The sequence below is a fragment of the Rosa rugosa genome, chromosome 6, assembly GCF_958449725.1.
Source record: "Rosa rugosa chromosome 6, drRosRugo1.1, whole genome shotgun sequence".
In the NCBI taxonomy this organism is placed as follows: Eukaryota; Viridiplantae; Streptophyta; class Magnoliopsida; order Rosales; family Rosaceae; genus Rosa; species Rosa rugosa.
Window position 1 is genome coordinate 4,904,750 of NC_084825.1, and position 12,379 is coordinate 4,917,128.

Consider the following 12,379-nt stretch of genomic DNA (forward strand, 5'->3'; position numbering starts at 1 on the left):
CCGAGATACGGAAGCGCAGACCATCATCTCTCAGTTACAACAAGGCCTTCCCAGCAAAAAGGGGTTCACTTTGCACAACACACATCTGTTATACAAAGGCAAGTTCTTTGTTCCGTCATCCTCGGATTGGCGTACTAAGTTGTTATATGAGTTTCACTCATCTCTCCAAGCGGGTCATTCGGGTTTTTTACGCACTTACCATCGCCTTTCTCACAATTTTGCGTGGCCGGGTATGCGCAAAGCAATCAAACTGTTCATATCAGAATGTGATCAATGTCAAAGGCAAAAGTACGAGACCATCAATCCTCCAGGTATGATACAGCCCCTGCCCATTCCTGATAATACTTGGCTAGACATTTCAATGGATTTCGTGGATGGATTACCACTGTCTCAAGGTCACAATGCCGTGTTGGTTGTTGTAGACCGGTTATCCAAATATGGTCACTTTATTCCGGTGTCTCATCCCTATACAGCCACTCACATTGCAGAAGCTTTCATGAAAGAAGTGTTCAGACTTCATGGCATGCCGAAGTCAATCGTAAGTGATCGAGACCCCATATTCATTAGCCTTTTTTGGGAGGCATTCTTCAAATTGCAAGGCACCACATTATGCCGCAGCTCAGCCTATCATCCCCAAACGGATGGCCAAACCGAGGTAGTAAACCGTTCTCTCAAACACTACTTACGATGTTTCGCAACCGATAAGCCGGCTTCTTGGAGTTCATTATTACATTGGGCAGAATGGTGGTATAACTCCACCTACCACTCTACCATAAAGATGACCCCATTTCAAGCTGTGTACGGCACCCCTCCACCAGCAATTTCATCCTACCTTCCCGGTTCTACCTCCGTCAACGCTGTGGACTGTGCTCTAAAGAATCGGGATGATCTGCTCCAATTGTTGAAAGTCCACATGAATCAGGCTCAGAACCGTATGAAGCAGCAAGCGGACCGCCACCGTACTGAAAGAGAATTCGCTGCCGGTGACTGGGTATTCTTGAAGCTCCATCCTAATAGACAGCGTTCATTGCTCAAGCATCCTTCCCATAAACTCTCTCCCAGGTTTTATGGCCCTTTTCTCATTCAAAAAAGAGTTGGAAAGGTTGCTTATCGCCTGTCACTTCCCACCTCTTGCCGCCTTCATCCGGTTTTTCATGTTTCCCTTCTCAAGAAGAGAATTGGAGAAGGAACTCCTCTCACAACCACACTACCAGAATTTGATGATCAAGGGGAGCTGTTATGGCGTCCGGAGCGCGTGTTAGATATGGCTGTTATTACGAAAAAGAAACGCAACACCACGCAATGGCTAATTCAATGGCATGGCCTACCGACTGCAGATGCTACTTGGGAGGACGCACACACCATCAAGGCACGCTTCCCTACATTTGGTGCCTGAGGTCAGGCCCTTTCTCAAGGGGGGAGGAATTGATAGGATCAATCACTTTCCTGACTTTCAATGTGTTTGTCCATTTGCTTTAGCTCATGCGGGACAATTTCTTTTCATTCCCCACTTTTAATGTGTTGGTCCATTATCTTATATTAACTTTAGCTCACATAAGGGACACGTTTTGGTTCTAGCATGAATATATATATGTTGTTGTGGGATCCCTGCGAGGGGCATGAAATGAAAATGCAGTTTCCTTAACTTTTCCTCTGTTTTTCTTTACTTTTGGTAAACTGACTGTACCACATTACCACGCGCATAGTGTAGGGTGTATGTCATGTCAGTGAGCAAAGATGCATTTTTCTTTGGTCTGACTCAAGATGCTTGGTAAAGTTGGTACAAGGACTAAAGGACAGCTCACCTGCACCAACTAATCAATAAAGAAAGACGCAACAACAAAATGGCAGACAACTTTTTCGGACTGCGAGAAAATTTCACATGGGCAGTTTCAGAGTGAAGATAACGTGACAAAGTTGAAAAGAAAATGAAAAAATTATAATCGCAAAAAAAAAAAAAAAAAAAAAAAACATAAGAATTGTCAAAAAAAAAAAAAGGAGTTTCTGAAATGGTAGCATATGAAGTTTCTTCTCATCAGTTTTGCTGTCTTGTTTAATGAAGAACTGATCATGGCTCTGGCAGTAGTGGGTGGAGCTTTTCTCTCCTCGTTTCTCAATGTTTTGTTGGGTCTTTCTAAATGTACCCAATAAATTTCTAAATATACCCAGCTAATTATTTATATTAAATAATATATAGTTAAACCCAGCTAAATTCTCTAAAATACCCTCATCTTACAAAACAATGTCCCTGAAAACATACCCAGCAACATCTTCCCTTTCTTTCTCATCAGTTAGAACTTAGAAACTCAAAGTTTCGAGATAGATGTTTTGGTAGGAATGGGGAACTGGAGAAATTATATGGTGCTAATTGCTTCAATTGTAAACATACTTGAGTTATGGTTCAATTGATTCTCAATTAAATTCAATTAAAGCAAAAGAACTTCTTTCAAGACAGAAGAAAGGTGTGAATCTATATGAGAAGCCTTCATCTCATGGAGAATCAGCTGTACTGCAAGGTCACCGTTTATCTCAACTCATTGACCTCCATTGAAGACTCCGATTTGGAGTCGTTTCTCAAAGCCAAGCAATATTACAACCGACTCGGCCGCGTCTGGAAGTGAAGCTTCTTGCTTTACGGCCCCTCCGGCACCGGGAAATCCAGCTTCGTCGCCACCATGGCCAATTTCATCAGCTACTACGTCTACGATCTCGACCTCTCTAGGGTTAAAGACGACTCGGAGTTGAAGATGCTTCTTTTACAGACCACGAGCAAGTCGGTGATCCTCATCGACGACCTGGATCGGTTCTTCGCGGAGAAATCGACGGCGGTCAGCTTCTCCGGCATATCGAACTTCATGGACGGCTTGCTCAAATCGTGCTACGCCAAAGAGAGAGTCATGACGAGGTTGATGCGATTCGGAACCTCTGCACTTTCGTTGTGCTGGGTATAAGATTTTGGAAGAAAAAAAAATTCTGGGTATATGTTTAGCGATGGGGGCTTAATGGGAAAATGAGTAAAATTTATTTATATATTTTTAATATAAATAGGTTGCTGGGTGTACATAGATTTCTGCTGGGTACATTTAGAAACACCCGTTTTGTTCGATCGGATGGCTTCCCGTCAGTTTGTCGATTTCTTCCGCCGGGAAAAAGCGCACCAATAGTACTAAACTGTTTGAGAAGATGACTTCAAAGTTGCAGTCGGTCAATTCAGTGCTCGATGATGCTGAGGAGAAGCAAATCAGAAACCCTGCAGTGAAGAAGTGGCTTGACGAGCTTAAAGATGCTATCTATGCTGCGGGGGATCTGCTGGATGAAGTCAATACCGAAGCTCTGCGGCTCAAAGTAGAAGTAGAAGGTAAAGCGGAAAAGAACGACACCGGCTGGAGGGACATTGTCAATTCCAGTTCAATTGATGAATTTGACAAAAGTCTTGAACACAAGATAAAAGACATTCTCCATAGGGTAGAACTTCTTGCAAACAAGAAACAAGTACTTGATTTGAAAGAATGTGTTGTAGTAAGACCACAAGTAAGATTACCTGCTACATCTGTGGTAGAAGAGCACGCGGTGTACGGCAGGGATGATGACAAAGAGCGCATTATACAACTTCTGGGATCACAGGATGCAAGTGGCAGTACTGTGGGTGTGATTCCTATTGTGGGCATGGGTGGGATCGGGAAGACCACCCTTGCTCAGCTTGTCTACAATGATGATAGAGTAAAGAAGATCGCCCGTGATGATGCAGTACAGACCAGGGTAAAGAAGATCGCCCGTGATGATGCAGTACAGACCAGGGCTTCCAACTTTGACATCCAAGCATGGGTTTGTGTTTCAGAAGAATTTGACGTGGTTAGAATAACCCAAACAATTCATGGGTCAGTCATCACTGGTCAGACTTGTTGTGTTAAGGATTTGAATCTACTTCAAGTTCAATTGAAGGATGCTTTGGCGGGGAAGAAGTTTCTCATTGTTCTTGATGATGTTTGGAACGAGAATTATGCTCTGTGGGATGTCTTGAGGGGGCCGTTCCAGTCTGGAGCACAAGGAAGTAAGATCATTGTCACAACACGCAATCACGGTGTTGCATCTGTGATGGGTACTGTTCTGAAACCCTGCTATCTAAGGCAATTATCTGAGCAAGATTGCTGGAAACTGTTTGCTAAACATGCCTTTGAAAATGCAAAAGTTGGTGAACATCCACATCTTGAAGTAATGGGAAGAGAGATTGTGAGAAAGTGTAAAGGTCTTCCCTTGGCTGCAAAATCACTTGGAGGTCTTTTACGCTCTGAACTGGATCCGAAACAATGGGAGATGATATTGAACAGTGACATATGGGAGTTATCAGCAAAGGAGAGCAACATTCTGCCTGCTCTATGGTTGAGCTATCAATATCTATCTTCAGATCTCAAGCGGTGTTTTGCCTTTTGTTCGATATTCCCCAAAGGTTACGAATTTACTAAATCGGAATTAGTATCGTTGTGGATGGCTGAAGATCTCTTACAACCTGAAAGGAGGAAAACAATGGAACAAGTTGGAGATGACTACTTCAACATTCTAATCTCAAGGTCATTTTTTCAACATTCAACTGCTTCTAATCAATCAGTTTTCACCATGCATGACCTCATCAATGATTTAGCCAAATTTGTTTTGGGAGAATTTTGTGTTAGGTTGGAGGATTATGACTCCCTCGAGTTTCCAAACAAAATTCGTCATTTGTCATATCTGAAAACCGGTGTTCATGAATTTGAATATCTTGGGTGTTTACTTGGTACTAAGAATCTGCATACCTTACTAGCATTACCACTACAGCTGCCGTCTCATGGAGAGTGCTATAAGACGAGCAAGTTACATCTTATGGCATTGGGAAAGCTAAAATACTTGAGACTGCTCAACTTATCGAATTGTGAGGTCGGGCAGTTTCTCTATTCAATCGACTTACTGAAACATCTAAGGTACTTGGACTTGTCTCGCACTCAAATCGAAGAGCTACCCATCGAAGAGCTACCCGAGGCAGTGTGCAAGCTTTATAATTTGCAGACATTGTTGTTGTTGGATTGCAAAGACCTCACTCAGTTACCAGCAAAATTGGGAAGTCTAATCAACTTACGTCGTCTTGATATCAGAGGTTCAAAGATAAAGAGGATGCCCACTGGTATGGAAAAATTAAAAGATCTCCAACTACTACGTGACACTGTCCTGGCGGTAGACAAATCTGAAGAAAAAATTGAAAAGTTTAAGGAGCCTCATTTGGGAAAATCACTCTGTATCTCAGTACTCACTAAAACTGTCCTTGATGGGAATGCTTTGGAGGACGATATGATCAGTGACAAGGAGTTTTTTATTCAGCTAGCTTTGACATGGGAAGGTAATACTGGTGATTCAGGGAAAGATGAAGAAGTACTCAAGAAGCTCAAACCTCATTCAAATCTGAAGGAGCTCACGATTGAATCTTATGGGCATACAAGTTTTCCAGATTGGTTAGGAAGTGATTCTTTCTGTAATCTAACTTCTATTACACTAGCAGATTGCAAATCTTGTCTCCACTTGCCACCATTTGGGCAGCTTCCCTCCCTCATACAGCTCTGTCTTACAGGGTTAGATGCAGTGGAGTCGATTGGTGCTGAGTTTTTTGGTCATGTAGAAAAGCCATTTATATCCCTGAAAGTTCTGAGTTTCATAAATATGATGGGGTGGAAAGAGTGGTCATATACTGGTGGTAGCGAAGAAAGTGGAAGCTTTCCTGATCTTCGTAATCTTCATCTGAATCACTGTCCGAAGCTGACTGGGATGTTACCGCTAGATAGCATACGAAACCTTGAAAGCCTCGAGCTGCAGAAGCTGGATCTCTTTACTGCATTATCACAAAATTCTGAATGCCTAGAATTGCTGTCCCTCTGTACCTTGAAGATACGTGAATGCCCAAATTTTCAGTGCTTTCCCAATGAAGGGATGCATGCACCCAGATTAACAGAGATGTGTATCTGTGCATGTAAGAAACTAAGGTCATTGCCAGATGAAATACACACTTCTCTTCCTTCTCTTCAGAATATGATCCTAGAAGATTGTCCAGAGCTAGAATCATTTCCTATAGGGGGTTTGCCGTCAAAGTTAAAAACACTTGAGTTTGATTGTAGCAAAAAGCTCTTGGAAAATAAGCAATGGGGTCTACCAAGACTCAACTTCCTTAGAAGCTTAAAACTCAGCTTCAACGGATATGAAGGGACTTCATTTCCACTGGAGGTGGGACTGTTGCCAACTCAGCTCACTTCTCTCTATTTCTTCAATCTAAAGAATGTCACGACAATCAAAATCAAGGAGTTTCAAAACCTCAACTCTCTTGAAAAGCTGTTTATTGGGGAATGCCCCAAGTTGAGGAACTTACCTCCAGATGGGTTACCCGCTTCTCTTTATCATCTGGGAATCGAGAATTGTCCTTTGCTAAATGGAGGACACAGGACAATGACACGGGAGAATTGCCCCGAGGTGATTGCTCGCATTCCTCTCGTAACAAATGATGGAAAAGAGATCTAATGAAAGATGCTGATGGCTCCCATTTCTTGTATTTGGAATTATCAAATTGTCTCTGAGGTACTTGTTAACAGTATTATGCAGTCTGCTTGTGTCCGTTTCCATACTATAGTAGATTTGATAAATGGCCTACTTGCTTTGTTCTCTGATCCGTGTATGTAATTGCTGCATTATGCTTCTTTACTTGCTTTGGCACATTGGGTGTTACATTTGTCCTTTTTCTACCCAGGAAAAATATTTTCCCCACAATACCTCCTCCCCTTTATTTACTTTTTCGGAAACGATGTCTTTACCTATCCAATCTTGCTTAATTTACATTTATATATTAAATGTGCTAAGAAACTAATATCTAGTTTACTCCCAAAATAATACATGTTAAAATGTTCTGTGCAACTGTTTTCTATCAGCTGCATTATTTGAAGTAGAATAGTTTGACATTGGTAAGTACTTGTCCTTAAATTTTGAGTTGTGACCTCTTGCTCTTTTTCTGTTTTTACAGGCTCCTCTAGTTCACTTGTGATTTTTGACCAAATGGCAAGTAAATGAAACTCTGCTGATTTTATCAACCAGCGGTACTCTTGAGGTATGTGTTTTCAGCTTTCCAGTATTTCCTTTTTTCCTTGTCATAAATTTACTCACTTGCTTATGTTTAAAATATGTGACAGGATTTTATTTGTTCAGTTCAACATGTTACAGGTTTCTCTTTTGTTTTCCTACACATGTAACTGAGAAATTGTAGTTGCTGATGGATTAGCTCAGCAAGCCATCCAGGTATACTGACTGGGTTTGAAATCTATTGTTCCATCAAATTTCATGCTTTTCTATGCCTCATTTATTATTAAGTCAAGCTTTACATGACAACAGTTTGCTTCATCTTCGATCCCTTTTCTATGCCCCTTGTTACTCTTATTTCTTTAGTATGTTTCATATTCTTTCTTGCCTGTTACTACCATCAGTAAGCTATCACGTTGCTGATCCTTAGCATTTTGGGTTCCTGCTAATTGTTATGGTTAACTAATCATGAAAACTATCAAGCAAAAGTTAAAATTTGTGGCATTTTCTCAATAATTTTGACATCACAAGCAGAATACTCTTTTTTCTCTTCAGACGTGTGAAAGAAATGCAAGATGGCATTGTGAACTAAGTTATAATTTGTATCATTTTCCTGAAGCTGTTTGCAGTTTAAATGGTCTCATGACACTGGCGTACAGATTTTCTTACTCTTTTAACCTTTGAGATACCTGGTCATTTTCCAAATTCTAGAGAGTATTCTAGAGATTTAACTGCTAGATGGATCAGTTTTCAACCAGATTATAGGTATAATTGCTTACACTAATTTTTTTTTTTTTTTTTGGTGACAGGATTTCATAGATTGGTGGGGTCTCAACTCTGTTGGCAGTGTAAACCTCAAGCTGCCTGTAAGTATCAGGTATTTTAATCTAGTTTGAAGTAATTCATTTTTCCTCTATCCCCTGTTTCTATGTGAAGTTGATTAGTCTTTGTTTCATAATTTTGGTAAGTCACAATATATGCAGGTTTTTTGTGATTTCTTGCGCAGCAATCAGATATCTGCAATGCTGCTGGATGTACTCATGACACGTTGACCTCACCGATCTGTACAGGTATCTCAGCCTCTAGTTCATATCTCTTGCTTTTCTTTTCTTCCTGGTTTTCTGCTAGCTATTTTTTGTAGCTAACATTAGATTTTGTCTTCTATTTTCAGATCCAATTGAGGTCAACACAAAAATCAGACCTACTGTTGTGGTTGCCAATTAAAGTGAAATAAGCTGCTTTGTGTCCACTTTAAACGCTTATTGTTTAGGTAGCAGATATCCTCATTTTCATGCGGTGACTAAAGGATCTTGTTCAGCTAAACCGCCCCTCCGATGATCTTCTTTTCGAAACAAATATGTTGACATTCATCCACCCTGCAGCCATGGGCGCCAGAGTCTGAACTTCAGAGGATTAATTTGTTAATCAAATTTAACCAAGGGCACTTGCTCATAAGATGAGTTGCAACATATTTGACCTTGTACTTGTTCAGTTTCTTTTTTTCTTCCAAAGTATTCACAATATGAATTCATCTAAGATCTCCTTATTTGATACATTGCATAAAATGACCAGAGCAATATTCTTATATCTGTCTCACAAGTTCATTACATTAGATAAAAGGAAGTCAGTGTTCTATGTAATTTTCTTCGGTCCATTGTTATGTGCTGTTTATAATGGAGAGCAGACAATGTTAGTAGCAGAGCAATGTTTTAGTCCTCCTATATGCAAAGGGGAGTAAAATTCACTCTCCGTTTTACAATCCACAGTTTATGTTTCCTTTTCTAATATCTACACTACAAAAAAGACAAAATTTGAGATACTAAAAAATGAAACTTGAAGTGTGTAGATATTAAAAAAAGAAACATGAAGTGTGAATTGTAAAATGGAGAGTGTGAATTCCACTCTTTCGCAAAATAGACGGTATTGGTTTATTACATCAACAACTCTAAATACACAACAATCAGTCTTTTGTGAGTTGAACTGACAACCTTCTCCTAACAAAGGGGAGATTAATGTTACTAGATCAAATGGTGCTGGGCAAGAAATATAATATTAATAAGTGAGGACTTTAAAATGAGGATTGCATAAGCATGATTGGATTTAGTGAAAGGTTTCAAATTTGCAGCAAGTACAATATTAACAAGTGAGTACTTAAAATAAGTACTACATGAATATTTTCAAAACAACGGTCGGATGAATCATCTAAATTTTAGTTGAAAGATCTCAAAAACCCTCGTGACTCATTAAGTCGTTATACTAAAAATCCTGGTTAGAGCCGCCACAATCAACAAACTATACATATATAAAAGATAAACATTGATGGTGCTTTCAAGAGGGAGTCCCAAAGTGGGGGAGTAGGTGTGATAGTTCGGGATGAGTTTGGCTCTTTTGCAGGGGCTTGGTCGAGCTTCCTACCTCATGTTAGCTCTGCCTTGCATTGTGAGGATGAGGCTTGCAGAGCGGGGTTACTTTTGGCTATCCACCAAGGGTGGAAGGAAATTGAACTAGAATGTGATTCCTCCGTGTTGGTTACTGCTCTCACACTAGGCCAATAACCTTAATATACAACACTTTTTACACAACGAAAAAAAAAATTTCGTTGTGTGATGTGAGAAAGTGAATCACACAACATGTTTACTAAACTTACGTTGTATAAGGTGGTTAAAATTCTGAATTTTTTTTTAGAAGGTCATTGCACAACGGTTACAAGAATAATCTGTTGTGTGAATCAAAAAAAAAATGCGGCGGATTTCCCTCCTAGATGGACTCAAATTTGGCTCCAAATTGTACCCTAGATGCCACTAAATTGTACAACAGTTTAGTTACTTGTGTTGTAGGAGTGTACTTGCAAATTATCATACAATGGTTTTTAATGTGCCGTTGTGCAAGTGAGTGGCAAAATTTGGAGAAGTCTCCAAAATGACATTCATTCTCTCCCCAAAACGAGTAAATTTGGCTTCAATGGTTTGTTATGCTTGCAAGTTCCTACAACACAATGAATTATTTCTGTTGTGTGATTGAGAAATGTCTAATCTCAGCGCCAAAACTGAAATTTTGATTGCACAGGCGGGAAATTTCCATCTTTGTTCCCTCAGCTTTGCTACACTTCATACAACATATATAACTCTATATGTTGTCTGAGTAATTAAAAAAAATAAAAAAAAATTAATGCGAGGTGCCTTTATACACACTACTAGAAAAATGCCCTTAGACATCATCACTATTAAATCGGTCGGAATTGCACGCGATGTAAAAAAAGGATCTAACATCGGTTCATCAAATAATCGATTTCTATTGTCATTATAAACATCGGTTATCAAATTAGCCGATGTGTAAAGTTTCGATCGAAAATTTTGAAAAAACGCGGAGGGACCAAGTTAAAAAATTTTAGAGACGCGGGGACCAAATTTTCGTTCCCTCCAACACTTAGTACTTTTCAGACAAAAAACTCTCCAACCCTAGCTAATTATAACGACTCCCACCTTGACTTCGCGCAGCTCTTTCATCTTGCCCGACCTCACTCTCCCCAACCTCACTCTCCCCGACCTCGTTCTACGACCTGAGCCCGTTCTCGGACCCGACCTCGAGCTCCTTCAACGACCAGAGCCGCCTCAAGCTCCTTCACCGACCCAAAGTAGCCTCGACTTCCTTCTTCGACCTGACCACTAATTCATTCTCCGATCTGAACTCGTCATTGTCCAGCCTGAGCTCGTCGCTCTCCGACCTGAGCCGGCTCGAGGTACTTCTCCGACCGCCACCATCATAGGTTCGCTGTCTCTCTTCTCTTCCCCACCAATGCTGATTTTGTGGCTGGTTTTGATCTAAAGTTTCAGTCCTTTTTGTTTAATTCTTGTGTATTTGAGTTGGGTTTGCTTTCGAATGGCTTAAAGCTCTGATCTTTTGAGCTGGTACATGTCGATTCTATTTGATTTTTGAAAATTTTAGTTCTTGGTTTCGTCTCACGAACTTGGGTTTTCTATTGAAACTGTGGTGCTTAGATTGCTGTGGTGCTTAGATTGCTTGGTTTGGTCTCATGAATTTGGGTTTCTGTTGAAACTATGAACTATGGTGCTTAGATTGCTTGGTTTGGTCTCATGAATTTGGGTTTTCTGTCGAAACTATGGTGCTTAGATTCGTTAATTTGGTCTCATGAATTTGGGTTATGTTGGAACTATGGTGCTTAGATTAATCTCAGTTAATCCGTTTTTTATTCTTTGCTTTTTCCAGATCGACATCATAAAATGTCTTTGATTGTTCAATTTTTGTGGTTTTCTTTGTACTTGTTTCATTATCCAAGCTACTATTCTTATCTGTGTTATGTATTCTGCTAGCTGACTTGAGATGTAAATGTGTTATAAGGTTTGGTTAACTTTGTTTTCGTCCTTTGTTTTTGTTGTTAGTGGGGAGTTTGAAGGCTAGGACCTATTACTTTGGAATCGAAGAAGTAAAATCAAAATGCTGTGAAACAGGAACTGTGTTTGTTTGGTGGTGTTCCTCCGCGCCGTATTGTAATTGTATTCACTCGGTGAGACTACACGTACCTTCTCTGTTGTATAGCATGTTTAATGAGTTGGCTATGCCTTTGTCAATTCAGATTATAAGGTGTAGAAACTAATGTAAATATTGAAACTGCAATACCCATTTAGGTCCCTCATCTCCTTTTCCCTTTATATGCTCTGCAATATTTTTAACAGCACTGTAACTATATTTTTTTCTTTTGGTGTTTATGAAAAGTTTCTTTGTTAAGAATCAAACAAAAACTTCTCTCAAGTGCAATGGATCCTTTTAGATAAATAACCTGTTAAGTATATTTTTCCCCACAGCTTTCTTTGATCACATAGAGCAATGGAATGATGTTTGCTTTGTTTCTTGTTTCTCTTTCAATTTCTTACTGACCATTGCTATTTTGTGGGTTTAATTCTGCATGAGAAACTCTTTGGTTGTTGAAGCAATCTTTTATTTGGTGATTTTTATAGTAGGTAGAGTTGTCAGAATGTATATTGGGGTAGCCTGGCCTTAAAGAGATACAGAGCTGAGCTAGTACGTTGGGAAAGGCAGAAAATGCCACTGATCATTGCCTTCTGCCAACTTTACTAAGTTTGCCAGGTACAAACCAATATTTCATTTCCCTTCTAACATGGACATGCTGTTGTTAATCTTACACGAGCTCCATTTGGATTCTTTGACATGTCTATTGGTTTTCTAATGTTCATTAAGAAGGATAGAATAAGATAACATGATTGTGTTGATGCCCTAATATAACTTTGCTATATCCAGACTTTATAGAGGATGGTGG

General features: G+C 39.7%; 1 protein-coding gene across 5 annotated transcripts; it reads left to right on the forward strand.

Annotated features, from left to right (window-relative positions):
• The first annotated feature begins 2,298 nt into the window (after nt 1–2,298).
• Nucleotides 2,299–8,668, forward strand: LOC133718916 (putative disease resistance protein At3g14460). 5 transcript variants are annotated; one of them, XM_062145794.1, is made up of 6 exons: nt 2,299–6,591; nt 7,031–7,114; nt 7,197–7,302; nt 7,893–7,960; nt 8,067–8,153; nt 8,255–8,668. In XM_062145794.1, the coding sequence occupies exon 1, from the start codon at nt 3,184–3,186 to the stop codon at nt 6,532–6,534; it is 3,351 nt and encodes a 1,116-aa protein (XP_062001778.1). In that variant the 5' UTR covers nt 2,299–3,183; the 3' UTR covers nt 6,535–6,591; nt 7,031–7,114; nt 7,197–7,302; nt 7,893–7,960; nt 8,067–8,153; nt 8,255–8,668. The 5 variants fall into 5 exon arrangements, with proteins under 5 accessions (XP_062001778.1, XP_062001775.1, XP_062001774.1 ...); XM_062145791.1 differs by having other exon boundaries at nt 7,228–7,302; nt 8,052–8,153; XM_062145790.1 differs by having other exon boundaries at nt 7,228–7,302.
• The last annotated feature ends 3,711 nt before the right edge of the window (nt 8,669–12,379 follow it).

What these genes read in the sequence shown, in the direction of transcription:
- LOC133718916 (XM_062145794.1), top strand. Translation starts at nt 3,184, where the DNA reads ATGACTTCAAAGTTGCAGTCGGTCAATTCAGTGCTCGATGATGCTGAG.